We start from the raw sequence: 19,163 nt of genomic DNA, 5'->3' as shown, positions 1-19,163 counted from the left end.
GAAGTGGCAGATGGAGTTCAACCCAGAGAAGTGTGAGGTGGTACACTTTGGAAGGACAAACTCCAAGGCAGAGTACAAAGTAAATGGCAGGATACTTGGTAGTGTGGAGGAGCAGAGGGATCTCGGGGTACATGTCCACAGATCCCTGAAAGTTGCCTCACAGGTGGATAGGGTAGTTAAGAAAGCTTATGGGGTGTTAGCTTTCATAAGTCGAGGGATAGAGTTTAAGAGTCGCGATGTAATGATGCAGCTCTATAAAACTCTGGTTAGGCCACACTTGGAGTATTGTGTCCAGTTCTGTTCACCTCACTATAGGACGGATGTGGAAGCATTGGAAAGGGTACAGAGGAGATTTACCAGGATGCTGCCTGGTTTAGAAAGTATGCATTATGATCAAAGATTAAGGGAGCTAGGGCTTTACTCTTTGGAGAGAAGGAGGATGAGAGGAGACATGATAGAGGTGTACAAGGTAATAAGAGGAATAGATAGAGTGGATAGCCAGCGCACTCTTCCCAGGGCACCACTGCTCAATACAAGAGGACATGGCTTTAAGGCAAGGGGTGGGAAGTTCAAGGGGATATTAGAGGAAGGTATTTTACTCAGAGAGTAGTTGGTGCGTGGAATGCACTGCCTGAGTCAGTGGTGGAGGCAGATACACTAGTGAAGTTTAAGAGACTACCAGACAGGTATATGGAGGAATCTAAGGTGGGGGCTTATATAGGAGGCAGGGTTTGAGGGTTGGCACAACATTATGGGCCGAAGGGCCTGTACTGTACTGTGCTGTACTATTCTATGTTCTATGTTCAATTAGAACGCTGACCTTCATTGCTAGAGGGATTGAATTTAAGAGCAGGGAGGTTATGCTGCAGCTACAGGGTACTGGTGAGGCCGCACCTGGAGTACTGCGTGCTGTAATGATCTCCTTACTTGAGGAAAGATATACAGTGGATTCTGATTAATAGGTCCATGAGTTAATTGGGACAGCTGCTTATCTCAATGCATGGAGTGTAAGAAACAAGGTGGATGATCTTGTTGCACTATTACAGATTGTCGGGTATGATGTTGTAGCCGTCACCAATTCGTGGCTGAAGGATGGTTGTAGTTGGGAGCTGAATGTTCAAGATTAGACGTTGTATCAGAGGGGTAGGAAGGTAGGCAGAGGGGGTGGTGTGGCTCTACTGGTAAAGAATGGAATCAAATCAGTAGAAAGATGTGACTTTGATACAATGTTATGATAGTCATGGGAAATTTTAACATGCTGGTAGATTATGAAAATCAGGTTGGTAATGAATCTCAAAAGAGTGAGGTTATTCAATGCCTATGAGATGGCTTTTTAGAGCAGTTTGTTGTTCAGCCGACTAAGGGATCAGCTATACTGGATTGGATGTTACGTAATGAACCGGAAGCAATTAGGGAGCTTAAGATAAAAGAACCTTTAGGAGACAGTGATCACAATATGATTGAGTTCAACTTGAAATTTGATAGAGAAAGTACAGCCTGATGTAGCAGTATTTCAGTGGAGTAAGGGAAATTACATTGGTATGAGAGAGGAGTTGCAAGTAAATTGGAAGGAGATGCTGGCAGGAGTTTCTGGGAGAAATGAGGGAGGTGCAGGATAGATGAATTCCAAAAACAAAGAAATACTCAAATGGCAAAATAGTACAATTGAATTGTCGTTACTACTTACATCCTTCATATACATGAGGAATAAAAATCTTTACGTTACGTCTTCCTCTAAATGTGCAATTTATAGTAATTTATATAAAAAGTGTGTACAACAGGACAGTCAATATAACATAGAAATACAATTGTATCAGCGTGAGTTAATCAGTCTGATGGCCTGGTGGAAGGAGCCGTCCTGGAGCCTGCTGGTCTTGACTTTTATGCTGCTTTCGGCTCCTATGTTTTATGGTCTTATTTGGGACAACTCTTATAGAACAAAAACTAATCGAGAAAATAACCTTTCACTTATTTTGGACACTACACCACTTAATTAGGATAAGACACTGTTGCCAAACTGTTTCTAACTAGCGTCAATCACAGAAACGTGCAGCCATTAGTCACACCACCATGCTTACAGCAAAGAGTTTCTAAATATGTCATTGCACGTGTGTGTATGTTGACAAAGCAGTGACAACAGTGGCAGGGTGGAGATACAACCTACCAAAGGAGCTGAAAGGTGCTCCATTCCTCTGCTGGCCAATACATCTGCTCTTGCCCCCATCTTCCTGCCACCCTAGCAGGAATAGGGTTCCTCTTGTCCTCAACTACCAAGCCACCAGCCTCCGTATCCAACACATAGTTCTCCGGAACTTCCGCCATCTCCAACGGGATCTCACCACTAAGCACATCTTTCCCTCACCCACCCCCCAACTTTCTGCTTTCCTCAAGCATTACTCCCTACGCCACTCCCTTGTCCATTCGTCCTTCCCCACTGATCTCCCTCCTGGTACTTATCCTTACAAGCGTTACAACCGCTGTATCTACCCCTACACCTCCTCCCTCACTACTATTCAGGGCTCCAAACACTGGAAACACCCGGTTTCCTCGGCTGTGTAGGTCTGGGAAAGACAACCTCCGGCCCCACCAAACTGGTGAGATTGGGGTGCGCTCGATCCCACCCCAAACCTCGGTTTGTGTGGATGCTGTGCAATTGGCTACCCTGTTACAAATTAATGCCACAAAGTAACAGATACTACACTGCATATGATTAAAGGAATTACATTTATGAATCTTAACTAAAGGTTTAGTAAAGAATAACAAAAACAAAATGGCCCATTCTCATTGAACAGTCAAATGTGCACAAACTGGAGCTCATCTTGAACTTCTCTGTCACTCACACTGGGTCCTCGGTCAACGTGAATGCCCACACCACCTTCCGAACATCCCTCACAATCCATCTCGAACAAACGGGGGTCCCACCAGATCGCATGCTATGACCAGTTCTCCCCAGCGTCTTCTCTCTTCATCTCCCCCCTAACAAAAGCTCCAAGCCCAACCTTAGGGTCCCTCACCAGAGACACCTCCCCTTAATCCGACCATCCTAATTGGATGGCACACATTTCTCCTCTCTCTTATCTTCAACAGTAACCCAAACAAACACGAAATCACAGCAGACTGCTCTTACAGAACTGCCAAAATGAAATACATACAGCGCAACTTCTTCGGCTGTCCATCGATTTCAATGTTGACTGTTTTTCCACGCCTTGCACAGTAACAAGACAGATGGTGTTGTGCCCCCACCATACAGTCTCTCTGGGATTCCAGATCTGATGCTAGGTGGTACACAGGAGTGTAACAGACTGAGCGGATAAGGAAGCTGCCCCACAGTGACAACTAACTAGTCTAGTGATGCCGTCCGTGACCAGCACTCTGGTTCCTCCGCATGTCACCAGGGTGACTGTACCACTGACCCTTCTGGATTCATCTGCCACAGACACCATCACCCCACGCCCTGCTGCCGGCATCCTCATTGGGTGCAGCCTTTGCCTGAAGAGGCATTACCTACAAAGTAACAAAGGCATGCTTACCTCCTTGACTTAGCTAGCCACGATCCTACTACTAGATCTAGTCTAGTAGTATACCGATGGACCATCACCTTCACGAATAGGTTAGACCTGCCAGAGGACGAATCTCACTGATGTTCGGCCAGTGTCATTCGTGCGCCACGGTGAGGCGTCAAGGTCAGATTTTGTATGAGGACAGCATAACAGTAAAGATATGAACCAGGGCATTACACAGTCCTTCCAGATGAGGCAACACTTCACCTGTGAGTTTGTTGGGGTCGTATAAAGTGTCTGGTGCTCCCAGCGTGGCCTCCTGTATATCAGTGAGACCTCACATAGATTAGGAGACCTTTTCGCCGAGCACCTGCACTCCGTCCACCAGAAGAAGCTGGATCTCCCAGCAGCCCACCATTATAATTCCACTTCCCATTCCAATATGTCAATCCATGGCCTCTTCTAGTGTTGCGATGAGACCACACCCAAGTTGGAGGAACAACACCTTATATTCCATCTGGGTGGCTTCCAGCCTGATGGCATGAACATTGATTTCTCCATCTTCCAGTAATGGTGCACCCCACTCTCCTTCACCATTTCCCATCCCCTTTTCGCTATCTCACCCTATCTCCTTCACCTCCCTCTGGTGCTCCTTCCCCCTTACTTTCTTCCATGGCCTTCGGTCTCTATGGAACTCCTCCCTCTCCAGTCCTTCACCAATCAACTTCCCAGCTATTTACTTCATCGCTCCCCATCGCGGTTTCACCTATCACCTTGTGTTTCTTTTTCCCCTCCCCCACCTTTTTAAATCTACTCATCTTTTTTTTTCCTCCAGTCCTGCTGAAGGGTCTCAGCCTGAAACATCGACTGTAGTTTTTTCCGTAGATGCTGCCTGGCCTGCTGAGTTCCTTCAGCATATCGTGTGTGTTGCAAAGACCGTGAAGGCCCACTTGATATGATATGGCACATAATGACAAAACAAAAAGCAGTAAATCAGATCACAACAAAGTTCACCATGCAACCAGTGACCAGACCCCTCCCTACAACTGAGTTTCTGTAATGTTGACCAAACAGCTGATTGATGGTATATTAAGGCCAAGCATTCGGAGACACACTAATTAACAGTTGCCAAGATTGGAGAACAACTCAACCAAGCAGTAAGACAATTCAGAACTGTTCTGCTCACCACAGTTTCAAGCATTCAGGCTTAGAGATGCCGGAAACGACCCAGGCTGAAAATGAAATGATTTCACTACTTCAGCAAGTTAGGAATGACAAAGAATTTGAAGGCAGTGACAATCATCTTAAATGTTACAATGAAAATGAAGATTTGGAGGATGCAAACATTTAAAGCGTTGCATGAAGGCAGTCCATTATTTGGCTCATTTTCCAAAAGAACACAGCAACATGTTGGTTGTCCAATGACAGGACGGCTGTGTGGGAGCGTTTTTAAAAGTGGAAAAGCTGTTGCATTGATGTAGCTCCCTCCCTTGACCTCAGAAGTCTGGGTTCAGTGGTATGAACAGTTGTCACAAACTGGGGTCTTCTTTGCTCATTGCAGAGGATGACCATGACTTCCTCCAGTGCTTCGTCGCGCCCTTCGCTCACCATGGAGTGTCACAGAACGGCCTCCTGGCCACTGGGCCTCACTGTAGAGCTCATCCACCCAGTCCAACTGGCCCACCACCTCCCTCTCCTGGTCTTGCCGGCCTGTTGAAGCAGTGTACCAGAGTGTGGCCAGAGTCACATGCAAACAGCTAGTGAGAGCTGCATGTCTGTTGGGAACCAAAGGTGAGTGAGCTGCCCCTGAATGGTAACCACTACACACTAGATGAATTCCTCTGACAATAACTGTAAGCAACTAATTTAGTTTTATAATACTGTAGAAGTATTGATAATACATAATTTGTTAGTTGTTAACCGTTAGTTTGTCTTTTCTTTATACCTTTCTATTTCTTTCCATGAAACTTCTGCCAATTGGGACAGCACTTAATTGGGCCAAAATGTACTGGTCCCTAAATGTCCCAATTAAGCGGAGTCCAGCACTGGGTTTGGAGACAGTGCCGAGGAGGTTGGTTCCGGAGATGAGTTGTTTAGCCTATGCAGAGGGGGGGATGTCAGAGTGGGTGAAAAGGCAGACAGAGGAGCAGAGGGAGCGAAATGCAAGTCGCACTGACCATTCTGTGCTGAGACTTGACCCGAACAGGACTCGGCTTCACTCTCTGACCGCCGCCCAACTCTAGCAAAGCTCCGAGGCCTCTTCACCCCACAGGGGACCGAATCAACTTCTGAGAAGCTGCGAAGTGAAGATAGCGAGTATAAAATGCCCCAAATTCACATCACCGAGATAAATCTTTCACCCTATGTGATGGCAACGATTCCTAACAACTACAGAATTCACCACACCCCTGGGTAAAATCAGCGCACTTTCGGGAAACTCTGCTGCAGTGCAAACACTTTCAGGACCGGCTGAACAAGTGCAAGCCCCATACTGTACCTGGAAGGTGAGGCACGTCTGGAATTGCCCTCAGTCCGAGTCCGGAGTAGACGGACCACACTGTCCCTCCAAAAGTGAAAGTAACCGGGAGGTATCCCACAATGCAGCGCAGCAGATGCAATGCATGGATTTCGTTGCGATGTTTATGATCCAGCAGCACTGGTGAACCCTGCCAGCACGGCAGCAAACATCCCCACAGCCAGCCGAGCCGAGCCGCCCCGGCCCGGCCCGTTCATCGCCGGTCACGCCGGAGGCCGGATCACCCTGCATGAGTGACAGCCACTGCAGCCAATCAGCGAATGAACTGCGGGCTGTGACCTGTAGAAATAAACAAGAGGCAGCCCTTTAATGGAAATTAATTTATTTTCATGCAGGAACTTTTAAACCACATATATCGACAGCAGAAGGCTGCGGGCAGAATGAGGAACACCGGCCGCTTGCAATCGCGTCAGCATCGTCGACCCCCCCCGGCTCCGCCGACTGTCAATCAAACGCTACCATCGAGATGGCGGGGGTGCTCAATTAAGCATGGAAGCTGTCCTTCCCACCTAAAAAAAACTGATACAATTCTTCTCCAGTAACAATAGACTATTACAATTTTATCTTCCTTTGGTAGGTTTTTTTCTTGGTATCAGACTAAAAGTCACCAGCATTTCAAGGATATGTTCCACCGCCCCCCCCCCGCCGCCCATATTAATATTGCTTGTACTCCGATTTGAAAGGAGAAAGGGGCGGACCCATCTTTGAGGGACAGGGTGACCAGCCAGTAGAAAGGCGAGATTGGGCTGTCGCGATGCGGATTGGATGAGATGACTGCTCCCCGGACGGCGGCGGGAGATGGACGGTGGGCGATGAATGATGAACGGGGAGCACGGAGTGCGGCGCCTGCACCGGGCGCTACGACAGCAGGATTCTCGGTAAGGACACCGGCCGACTGGGTGGGCGAGCAGCCGAGGTTTGCGGCTCTGCGGCAGTCAGCGCACTCTGCGCCAGTCCTGGCACTTTGGACAAGTCCGGCGCATTCGCGATCGGCGGCAGAGTCCGGTCCGGGGCACGGAATGTCGGGCGTGCCTCACAACGCGTACTCGTGCAAGGCAGTGCGCGTTGCGTTTGCCCCAGATTGGGCCAACTAGCCTTACAAAAGGGAACGGTGTGGCGTAGAACTGGGAATAGGCTTGAAGGGTTTGTCGTTCCGGGGGCCGTGGACAGAAAACAACCCGGGGTGCAAGGATCCTCATTGATGATTAACACCTTGATGCATCGTTTCTGGAGATGTCGATGGTGGGAGCGTTGTGACCATGATGGACCTGGCTTAGTCTACAACTCTGCAGCCTCGTTCGATCCGAGCATTGGAGATCCGTTCCAGACGGCAATGCAACCAGTCGGAATGCGTTCCTATCCCCTTCCGTCGAGGAGAAAGATACAAAACCACAAAGCATGCGCCACCAGTCCAGTTTGGAGTGGTCTTGTCTTTGGAATCGATTTGTTATTGTCTCATGTACCAAGTCAGTGAGAAACGTGTCTTACCGTTCTTACAGTCCAATTAATTACAACGGTGCCTTGAGGTAGTACAAGATAAAACAATAACAGTGCAGAATGAACTGTACCAGCGACAGAGAAAGTGCGGTGCGGGTAAACAGTAACGGGCAAAGTCGGTTGTTGGGTCAGATTACTTCTGCTGCACTAGAGACAGGGAAACAGAGAATTACCGATTATGTCTACCGCGCATCACTCACAGAGGCTGAATGTCTGCTACACCCGGTGTGATGTGCAGAACAAAGTGCTGGTGAGGAAGGTATCCCGACCCCGAGGGGAGCAGACATTCTGGTTGAAGCTGAGCTGAGGGAGACCCTGGCCAGAGTCAACCCACGAAATACGGCGGAGTCCGATAATGTACCAGGCTGGGTCTGAAAGACTCTGCAGCCCAGCTATACGGAACACTGCTTTGTCCTGTCAGTTTTTAAGGAAACAACCACCATTCCCGTGCCAGAGAAGGCGACAGTAACCTGCCCAAATGACCATGGTCCTGTGGCATTAACACCAACTTTTGCCCTCCACCCTGTCCTGTCCCACCTGGAAAATGGGGTTTCACAAGTCAGACTTCAGTTCTGTGTTCAGCACCATCATACCCCAGAAACTGTCCTCACTGGGTCACAACACCTCCATCTGTGACTGGGTACTGCACGTCTTAACAGCCAGTCCCTGTGGGCAGCAACATCTCTCCACCCATTACGCTGAGCACTGGCACCCCAACCACCCAAGACTGTGTGCTCAGCCCACTGCTGACGCTGGGCATGGTTGAGAGTGTGCTGACCTCTTGCATCACAACCTGGTACTCCAGCTGCAGTGCTGTCGACAAAAAAGCCTTGCAGAGGGTGGTTAGGGGAGCAGAGAAGGTTATTGGGGTCTTCCTACCTTCTGTCCAAGACCTCTTTCAGAGTCGATGCCTCCAGAAGACACGGTACATCATTAAAGACCCCTCACACCCTCTCCATGAACTGTTTGTTCTTCTGCCGTCAGGCAAACGTTACAGGAGCATCAAAACTAAAACCACAAGGCTACTAAACAGCTTCCTCCCACAGGCAGTCAGACTGCTAAATAGCTGCTCTACCTGACTCTGCTTTGGACACTTTTAACTTGCACTGGACACTTATAACTGATTTTATCTGACATGTGGCTGTTGTGTTTTACTATTTATTGTTATGTTTATTATTTAGTGTTGCATTTGTTATGTTATGATTGCTCTGCTCCTGGGAAACGCTGTCTCATTCTGCCCTGCAGAGCTGATGTACGGTTAGAATGACAATAAATTTTTTGAATCTTTGAATGACTGTCTCACAGAATCCAGCTCAAACTGTGTCATCAGTTTCTAGGTGACACAGCAGTAGCTGGCCTTATCAAGAACGATGATGAGACGGAGTATAGAGAGGAAGTGGAGTGGCTGGTGGATTGGTGTGAGAAGAACAACCTAAGCTGGAATGTGGAGAAGGCAAAGGAAACTATTGTGGACTTCAGGAAGGTGCAGACAAATCATCCCCCTCTGTGAATACATGGCTCCTCCACAGAGAGAGTTAAGTGCACCAAGTTCCTGGATTTCAGATCATGGGTAACATCATCTGGTCTCTTAATATCACCCCCCACCCCTTGCACAAGAAGGCACAGCAGCTCCTCCACTTCCTAAGAAGACTGAGGCAAGCAAGGCTCACTCCCCCCTCCCCTTGCCCCCATCTGGTATAGGACCAGCCAAGCATTGGACCGGAAGTCCCAACAAAGGACTGATCATGGGGATCTCCCTACTTTCCATCGGGGACACTTATCAGGAGGGCCCATCCACCCAGCATCCTTGTTAACATTCTCCCATCAGGCAAGATAAATAGATACTTTAATGATCTCAAAGGAAATTACAGTCTCACAGTAGCATTACAAATATTGTTGGGCGTAAGCCTGTGGTGAGAGTAGGAGTGTCAGGCTTTGACTTAAGAGGCTGAGGCCTAAGTCACAGGTTAGAAGATTTGGTGTTGGTTGCCCATCGTACAGTGCAGGCAGGGTGGTAGATATGGCAGTGGAATCCTCCTCCTGTAGGATGTGGGAATTCATGGAACCTGATGACGACACCTGTGGGAAGTGCAGCCAGCTTCAGCTCCTGAAAGAAAGCCGTAAGGAGCTGGAGCTGTTTGCACAACGGATCATCCGGGAGGCAGAGCAATTGATAGATAAGACTTTTGAGCAGGTGGTTACACCCAGAGTGCAGAATTCGGGGAGTAGACGGGTGAACACAGAGAGAGGTAAAGGGAGAAAGAAGTCAGTACAGGGTCCCCCGGGGCCATTCCTTTGACCAACAGGTATACCCCTTTGGATACTGCTGAGGGGGGTGACCTATCTGGGCAAGGCAGCAGCAGCCAGACGAATAACACTGTGGTTGGCTCTGAGTCTCAGAAGGGTGGGGTGAAGTCAGGTGGAGCAACAGTCATAGAGGACTCGATAGTTAGGAGGACAGATAGAGACGCCAGGATGGTGTGTAACCTCCAGGTGCTAGGGTCCGGGATGTCTGAGTGGTTGCAGAATATTCTTGAAGGGGAGGGTGAGCAGCCAGAGGTTGTGGTACATGTTGGTGCCAATGACATGGGCAGGTAGAGGTGCTGCGCTGTAAGTTTAGTGAGTTAGGAAGGGGGCTGAAGGGCAGGACCTCCAAGGTGGTCATCTCCAGATTACTCCCAGTGCCACGAGCTAGAGATGGTCAGAACAGGAAGATGGTGCAGACGAATGAGTGGCTGAGGAGATGGTGCAGGGTTTCAAGTTCTTGATTCATTGGAACCTTTTCTGGGGAAGGGATGACCTGTACAAGTGGGACAGGTTGCACCTGAATTGGAGGGAGGTTTGTTGATACTATTGGGGAGGGTTTCAACTAGATTTGCTGGGGGGTAGGAATTGAAGTGAAGAGGCAGAGGATGGGGTGAATGACACACAAGTAGAGACAGCTTGTAGGGAGTTTGTGGGGACGGACAGGCAGGTATGATGGAGCAAAGGTGCACTCAGTCAGATGGTTTGAGATGTGTCTATTTTAATGCGAGGAGTGTCATAAACAAGGCAGATGAACTGAGAGTGTGGATCAGTACGTGGAACTATGATGCTGTGACCATTGCAGAGACTGGGATGTCTCAGGGCCAGAAATTTCTGCTGACTGCCAGGCTTTAGATGTTTCAAAAAGGACAGGGAGGGAGTCAAAAGAAAAGTATGGAGTGGCTCTATTCAAAAAGGACAGGAAGGGGGCTATAACTCTACTGGGTGTTTTTTAATGACCCCCCCACCACCACCAATAGTAACAGAGACATCGGAGAGTAGAGAGGGAGGCAGATTCTGGAACAGTGCAATAATAATAATAATAGGGTTGTTATGGGTGATTTTAACTGTCTTAATATTGATTGGCATCTCCTTAGACAAGGGGTTTAGATGGGGTGGAGATTGTTAGCTGTGTTCAGGAAGGTTTCCTGACGCCATATATAGATAAGCCAACAAGAGACGAGGCTGTACTTGATCTGGTTTTGGGAAATGAACCTGGTCAGGTGTCAGATCTCTCGGTGGGAGAGCATTTTGGAGGTGGTGATCACAACTATATCTCCTTTACCATTGTGCTGGAGAGGGATGGGAGCAGACAATTTGGGAAAACATTTAATTGGGGTAGGGGGAAATATGATGCTGTTAGGCAGAAACCTGGGAGCAGATGTTCTCAGAGAAATGTGGCAAAAGTTCAGGGAACATTTGCATGGCGTTCTGCATAGGTATGTTCCACTGAGGCAGGGAAAGGGTGGTAGGGTAAAGAACCATGGTGTACAAAGTATGTAGACAATCTAGTTAAGAAATGAAAAGTTTATGAAAGATTCAACAAACTAGGTACTGTTAGAGCTCTAGAAAATTACCAGGTGCAAGGAAGGAGTTTAGGAATGAAATTAGGAGAGCTAAAAGGGGCTATGAGAAGACCTTGGTGAACAGGATTAAGGAAAACCCCAAGCCATTCTACAAGTATGTGAAAAACGAGGCTGAGCCGGGCGAGAATAGGACCGATCAGATGCAATAGTGGAAACGTGTGCATGGAGTCTGAGGAGGTAACAGAGGTACTTAATGAATACTTCGCTTTAGTATTCACCAGGGAAAAGGATCTTGGCAATTATGGACTGAAATGCTTGAGTATATAGACATTAAGAAAGAGGATGTGCTGGAGCTGTTGAAAGGTACTAAGTTAGATAAGTCGCCGGGACCAGACAAAATAAATCCCAGGCTACTGTGGGAAGCGAGGGAGGAGATTGCTGAGCAACTGGCAACGATCTTTGTACTCAGAGAGTGGTTGGTGCGTGGAATGCACTGCCTGAGTCAGTGGTGGAAGCAGATACACTAGTGAAGTTTAAGAGACTACTAGACAAGTATATGGAGGAATCTAAAGTGGGGGCTTATATGGGAGGCAGGGTTTAAGGGTCAGCACAACATTGTGGGCTGAAGGGCCTGTACTGTGCTGTACTATTCTATGTTCTATGTATCATCAATAGGGACGGGAGAAACACCAGGGGATTGGAAGGTGGCAAATGTTGTTCCTTGTTCAAGAAAGGGAGTTCGAGATAACCCAGGAAATTATAGACCAGTGAGTCTTACTTCAGTGGTGGGCAATTTGTTGGAGAAGATCCTGAGAGGCAGGATTTATGAGCATTTGGAGAGACATAATCTGATAAGGGATAATCAGCATGGCTTTGTCAAGGGCAGGTCGTGCCTTACAAACCTAATTGAATTCTTTGAGAAGGTAACAAAACACATTGATGAAGGTAGAGTAGTGGATGTAGTGTATATGGATTTCAGTAAGGCATTTGATAAGGTTCCCCATGTAAAGCTCCTTCAGAAAATAAGGAGGCATGGGATCTAAGGAGACCTTGCTTTGTGAATCCAGAACTGGGTTGCCCACAGAAGCCAAAGGGTTGGTTGTAAATGGTTCGAATTCTGAATGAATGACCGTGACCGGTGGTGTTCCACAGTGATCTGTTCTGGGACCCCTCCTCTTTGTGATTTTTATAAGTGACCTGGATGAAGAAGTAGAAGGGTGTGTTAGTAAGTTTGCTGATGATGCAAAGGTTGAGGTGTTGTGGATAGTCTGGAGAGTTGTCTGAGGTTACAGTGGGACATTGATAGAATGCAGAACTGGGCCGAGAAGTGGCAGATGTTCAACCCGGATAAGTGTGAAGTGGTTCATTTTGGTAGGTCAAATTTGAAGACAGAATATAAATTAATGGTAAGACTCTTGGCAGTGTGTGGATCTGAGAAATCTTGGGGTCCATGTCCATGGGACACACAAAGCTGCTGCACAGGTTGACAGTGTTGTTCAGAAGTCATATAGTGTGATGGCCTTCATCAACCATGGATTTGAGTTCAAGAGCCGTGAGGTAATGTTACAGCTAAATAAGACCTTGGCCAGGCCCCACTTGGAGTACTGTCTTCAGTTCTGGTCACCTCGCTACAGGAAGGAGGTGGATACTATAGAGAGAGTGCAGAGGAGATTTACAAGGATGTTGCCTGGGTTGGGGAGTATGGCTTATGAGAATAGGTTGATTGAACTTGGCCTTTTCTCCTTGGAGCATCAGAGGATGAGAGGTGACCTGATAGAGGTCTATAAGATGATGAGAGGCATTGATCGTGTCGATAGTCAGAGGCTTTTTCTCAAGGATGAAATGGTGAGATGGCTAACATGAGGGGGAATAGTTTTAAGGTGCTTGGAAGTAGGTACAAGAGGGATGTCAGAGGTAAGTTTTTCACACAGAGAGTGGTGGGTGTGTGGGATGCACTGCCAGCGACGGTGGTGGAGCCGGATACAATGGGGTCTTTTTTTAAGAGACCCTTGGATAGGTACATGGAGCTTAGAAAAATAGAGGGCTATGTGGTAGGGCAAGTTTAGGCAGTTTCTAGAGTAGGTTACATGGTCAGCACAACATTGTGGGCCGAAGGGCCAGTAATGTGCTGTAGATTTCTATATTTACTCTTTTCCATAGATAGTGCCTGGCCTGGGCTCCTCCAGCATTTTGTGTGTGTGTGTATGTTGTTTTAATGTTTGTTGCCTTTATCTGAACTGCGAAAATCACTCCCCCTTCCCTCAACTCGTAATGTCTCCACAACTCGAGAGCCACTTCAGTATACCTTGTGTTCCCAGTATCTCAATGTAACAGTCTGACAGATGATCGATCCTGTTGGGTATTTGTCACCACATTAACAAGTGCTTGATTATCGCAACACAAATGCCATGGTCGGGGTGGAGGGTATGGGTGCGGCTCAGGTGGAGGAATAGTACAAACTGACGGGTGATCACTGAGACCTGTCTCTTTATTATGTCTTCCATTATTGATGCAGTTAACTCTTTTTCGTTTTCCTTTGAATTACCTCGAAGTGCCTGTATCTGGATGGCGCACAAACAAAAGCTTCTCCGCTTGCCTGACAATAAGTCAATTACTGATGCCAAGGTAATTTTCTAATCCCGCAGGTCCTTGGAGAAATGGCTGAAGGAGGGAGCAGATCCCAGCCTGGTGCTGCCAGAGGGAATTGCAGCCATTCACCTGGCCGTGGGACAGGACACGGAAGGCGCAGTACGCTGTTTAAAACTTCTCCTGCAGTATGGAGCTGATCCCAATGTCAGGTGAGGCACTCACTCGCGTAGCTGGTCCAGTCGGTAGCCTTTCTGCACTCTGTCGTCAAACCCACCAACTGATCCAGTCTCTGCACTCTATGATCAAACCCATCAACTGGTCCAATCTGCTGACTTTCTGCATTCCAGAAGTCAAGATGGCAAGCCCTGGGGTTAAACAGACCCGTCCCCTCCAGTATTGTACCCCAGTGTTATACAGTGATAGACCCATCCCCTCCAGTGCCTTACCCCAGTGTTATACAGTAATAGACCCATCCCTTCCAGTACTGTACCCCAGTGTTATACAGTGACAGACCCGACCCCTCCAGTACTGTACCCCAGTGTTATACAGTGACAGACCCGTCCCCTCCAGTACTATACCCCAGTGTTATACAGTGATAGACCCATCCCCTCCAGTGCCATACCCCGGTGACCCACCCCCTCCAGTACCGTACCCCAGTGTTGTACAGTGACAGACCCGTCCCCTCCAGTACTGTACCCCGGTGTCATTCAGTGATAGACCCACCCCTCCAGTACCGTACCCCAGTGTTATACAGTGACAGACCCGTCCCCTCCAGTACTGTACCCCGGTGTCATTCAGTGATAGACCCACCCCTCCAGTACTGTACCCCAGTGTTATACAGTGACAGACCCGTCCCCTCCAGTACTGTACCCCAGTGTTATACAGTGACAGACCCGTCCCCTCCAGTACTGTACCCCAGTGTTATACAGTGATAGACCTGTCCCCTCCAGTACTGTACCCCAGTGTTATACAGTGATAGACCCATCCCCTCCAGTGCCATACCCCAGTGTTATACAGTAATAGACCCATCCCTTCCAGTACTGTACCCCAGTGTTATACAGTGACAGACCCGACCCCTCCAGTACTGTACCCCAGTGTTATACAGTGATAGACCTGTCCCCTCCAGTACTGTACCCCAGTGTTATACAGTGATAGACCCATCCCCTCCAGTGCCATACCCCGGTGACCCACCCCCTCCAGTACCGTACCCCAGTGTTATACAGTGACAGACCCGTCCCCTCCAGTACTGTACCCTGGTGTCATTCAGTGATAGACCCACCCCTCCAGTACCATACCCCAGTGTTATACGGTGACAGACCCGTCCCCTCCAGTGTCATACAGTGATAGACCCCCCTGTCCAGTACCGTACCCCAGTGTTATACAGTGACAGACCCGTCCCCTCCAGTACTGTACCCCGGTGTCATTCAGTGATAGACCCACCCCCTCCAGTACCGTACCCCAGTGTTATACAGTGACAGACCCGTCCCCTCCAGTGTCATACAGTGATAGACCCACCCCCTCCAGTGCCGTACCCCAGTGTCATACAGTGATAGACCCACTCCCTCCAGTGCCATACCCCAGTGTCATACAGTGATAGACCCACCCCTCCAGCCCCTCCAGTGCCGTACCCCAGTATTATACAGTGACAGGCACGTCCCCTCCGATACCCTACCCCGGTGTTATACAATGACAGACCCGGTCTGACCAGTACTATACACCGGTGATAGTGATATTCTAGGATATGTTTATGTTACTGTACGATAGTGGAACTGTGAGTTGTAATTGGGTTGTTTGCTGTTGAAATCTGGTGAAATTCTGGTGTGATTTTATCATGTAGATCATCTGAGGATCTCACTCCATTACACGTCGCTGCTTCCTGGGGATGTATCAAATGTGTGAAGCTGTTGCTGAGGAACGGAGCAGATCCGAGTCTGCTGGACCAGGTGGGGCTGATCCCATTTCCCATGACGAGCTCTGTGGGGTAGGAGCAGTAATCGAGGCTGCACAGTACAGAGGGACATGTGCGGAATCGTGTTTGCTCGGGTAGATGTCCCTTACCTCAGCCGCTGTTGGACACCGTGGGGAGGGAGTGGTTGGGTTCTGGGAAGTGACCTGATTCCTGGGTTGTTTTGCCTTACCGAGTGGTGAAAGCAAGAAGCCGTGACAGAACCACTTTCAAAAGATTAGGAAGGTGTTCAATGTGATGGCATGCTGGTGGATACCGCTGCATCAATCTTGAGAGGTCAGCCCAGTCGAGAAACCGAATGGCCATCACCTCACCTGTGAGAATTTGATTGATGTTGAGGTGCCCTGATGCAAGATGATCGGGGTGATAATGGCTCTATTTTTGCATTGACGTAACTGAGCCAGTGTGGACTGGATGGGTCAATGGGTCTGTTTCTGGCTTTATATATATATATATATATATATATATATATATATATATATATATATATATATATATATATTCATATGTTAACCCGCTCTCCACTCCCCACGTGAGTGTGAATGCGTGTACACATGTGTAGCTCGCTCTTCACTGTCTACATGTTAACCCACTCTCCACTCCCCGTCTGTGTGTGTGTGTGTAACCCACTCTCCACTCCCCGTGTGTGTAACCCACTCTCCACTTCCTCTGTGTCAGTGTGTGTGTGTGTGTGTAACCGACTCTCCACACCCATGTGTGTGTGCGCGCGACCCCCTCTCCGCTCCCCATGCGTGCACGTTTGTGTGTGTGTGTGTATAACCCCCTCTCCGCTCCCCGTGTGTGCGCGCGAGACCCCCCTCTCCGCTCCCCGTGTATACGCGCGACCCCCTCTCCGCTCCCCTTGCGTGCACGTTTGTGTGTGTGTGTGTGTAGCCCACTCTCCACTCCCCACGTTTGTGTGTACACGTGTAACCTGCTCTTCACTTTCCCCCAGGAGGGACAAAGTGCCATTGACCTGGCCAGGGAGCAGGGGAATGTGAAATGCTGCCAGATTCTACAGCAGTACCAGGACTACAGTCTGCTCGAGGACACTGCGGAAGACGTACCAGCCTTTCGCTATGGTGAGAGCTCGCCTCTCGGCTTTGGTGGTTGGGTGCTGGCATGCTGCTGGGTTCTATGGGTCCTGCTCTAACTCATTACCTGGGGAAGGGGTGGTGGAGGGTAGGTTGGTGTCAGTGTCTGAGGAAGTGGCTTGGAAGTTGTAAGGCCCATGTTCTTACAGCGCTCACATCATCCAATATCATTTTCCTCTGCTATTTCCCTGTAGGCGTATCCGAAGGAGATTGGTAAGCTTAGTTAGTCACATGTGCATTGAAAGATGCTCTGAGATGCATCATTTTTGTGTCAAATGAAAATCAATGAGGATTGCATTGGGCAGCCCGCAATGTCGTTACGTGTCTAGCAAATATCTGACAGCTTGTCCACAGCCCACTGAAACTAACCTGTTCATCTTTGAAATGTGGGAAGAAACTGCACCCTCGAAGCAGACCCAAGGCAGATGGAGAACGTACAAACTCATTGAAGACAGTCATGGAATTGAACCCTGATCGCTCAGCTGGATTTGTAATAGCATTTTGCCAACCACAACAGTAGCACGCTGCTCCGTCAAGCCCTCTGCTTTCCCCACCTCTGGAAAGGCCCTCATGCTGCAGTTCAGGCTCAGTGTAACAGTGGCTTCCTTGCGTTGATTGTGTCCCTGGTTTAGTCTGATTTCCCCTGTGGAAACGCCTGCATCAGTTCCTCCCTCACCACCATTCAGGGCTCCAAACAGTCCTTCCAGGTGAGGCGACACTTCACCTGTGAGTCGGCTGGGGTGATATACCGCGTCCGGTGCTCCCGATGTGGCCTTCTATATATTGGCGAGACCCGACGCAGACTGGGAGACCGCTTTGCTGAACACCTACGCTCTGTCCGCCAGAGAAAGCAGGATCTCCCAGTGGCCACAATTTTAATTCCACGTTCCATTCCCATTTTGATATGTCTATCCACGGCCTCCTCTACTGTAAAGACGAAGCCACACTCAGGTTGGAGGAACAACACCTTATATTCCGTCTGGGTAGCCTCCAACCTGATGGCATGTACATTGACTTCTCAAACTTCCGCTAATGCCCCTCGTACCCCATCTGTTATTTATTTATATACACACATTCTTTTTCTCTCTCTCCTTTTACTCCCTCTGTCCCTCTGACTATACCCCTTGCCCATCCTCTGGGTTTTTCCCCCCCTCCCCCCTTTCTTTCTCCCTAGGCCTCCTGTCCCATGATCCTGTCATATCCCTTTAGCCAATCAACTGTCCAGCTCTGGGCTCCATCCCTCCCCCTCCTGTCTTCTCCTATCATTTTGGATCTCCCCCTCCCCCTCCCACTTTCAAATCTCTTACTAGCTCTTCTTTCAGTTAGTCCTGACGAAGAATCTCGGCCGGAAATGTCGACTGTACCTCTTCCTAGAGATGCAGCCTAGCCTGTTGTGTTCTCCAGCAACTTTTATGTATGTTGCTTGAAATTCCAGCACCTGCAGATTTCCTCGTGTTTGCGGCCACTAAATCAAATTAGTTTTGTGAATGAAGACTTGATTCCAGGGTCAGGGTCCTGGTGCTTTTGGTGTTTGTTAGACCTTAAGACATAGGAGCAGAATTAGACCATTTGGCCCATTGAGTCTGCTTCACCATTTGATTATGGCTGATCCATTTCCTTCTCAACCCCGTTCTACTGCCTTCTCCCTGTAACCTTTCACGCCCTAATGAACTGAAACCTCTGCCTCTGCCTTAAATGCACCCATTGACCTGGTCTTCACAGCTGGCTGTGACAACAAATTCCACAGATTCACCACTCTCGCGAAAGAAATTCCTCCTCACCTCCATTCTGAATAGATGCTCCTGTATTCTGAGGCTGAGCTGTCTGATCCTAGGTTTCCCCAGCATAGGAAGCATCCTCTCCACATCCAATCTACTGCCACCTTTCAACATTCAACAGGTTTCAAAGAGATTCCACACCAAACCCCAACACCACCATCACACTCTTCTGAATTCCAGCGAGAACAGGCCCAGAGCCATCAGTACGATAACTCTCTCATTCCCCGAATCATCCTCGTGAACCTCCTGAATGCTCTCCAATGTCAACACATCCTTTCTTAAATAAGAGGCCCAAAGCTGCTTACAATACTCCATGTGAGGCCTCGCCAGTGCCTTAAATCCTCCTTCAATACTTGGATCTTGCGTGTAATGC

General features: G+C 48.6%; 2 protein-coding genes across 4 annotated transcripts in view; one reads left to right on the top strand and one right to left on the bottom strand.

Annotated features, from left to right (window-relative positions):
- Positions 1–6,286, bottom strand: part of rfxank (regulatory factor X-associated ankyrin-containing protein) — a 31,229-nt gene extending 24,943 nt beyond the window's left edge. Inside the window, exons 1-2 of one of the 2 annotated variants that reach the window (XM_063032663.1) lie at positions 5,998–6,286; positions 5,678–5,796 (exon numbers count right to left, since the gene is read on the bottom strand). The gene's annotated coding sequence lies outside the window, so the exon portion shown is untranslated. The remainder of the gene's footprint in view (positions 1–5,677; positions 5,797–5,997) is intronic. The other variant, XM_063032662.1, reaches the window with a different exon arrangement.
- A 505-nt stretch (positions 6,287–6,791) lies between these two features.
- Positions 6,792–19,163, top strand: part of ankle1 (ankyrin repeat and LEM domain containing 1) — a 33,509-nt gene continuing 21,137 nt past the window's right edge. The window contains exons 1-5 of one of the 2 annotated variants that reach the window (XM_063032232.1): positions 6,824–6,914; positions 8,864–9,067; positions 14,009–14,161; positions 15,790–15,895; positions 16,874–17,000. In XM_063032232.1, coding sequence (XP_062888302.1) covers positions 8,976–9,067; positions 14,009–14,161; positions 15,790–15,895; positions 16,874–17,000 — 478 coding nt within the window. In that variant the 5' untranslated portion in view covers positions 6,824–6,914; positions 8,864–8,975. Of the gene's footprint in view, positions 6,915–8,863; positions 9,068–14,008; positions 14,162–15,789; positions 15,896–16,873; positions 17,001–19,163 lie in introns of both variants that reach the window. The other variant, XM_063032233.1, reaches the window with a different exon arrangement.

The sequence above is a fragment of the Mobula hypostoma genome, chromosome 24, assembly GCF_963921235.1.
Source record: "Mobula hypostoma chromosome 24, sMobHyp1.1, whole genome shotgun sequence".
NCBI classification, from domain to species: Eukaryota; Metazoa; Chordata; class Chondrichthyes; order Myliobatiformes; family Myliobatidae; genus Mobula; species Mobula hypostoma.
This window is presented reverse-complemented; position numbering and strand designations above follow the sequence as displayed.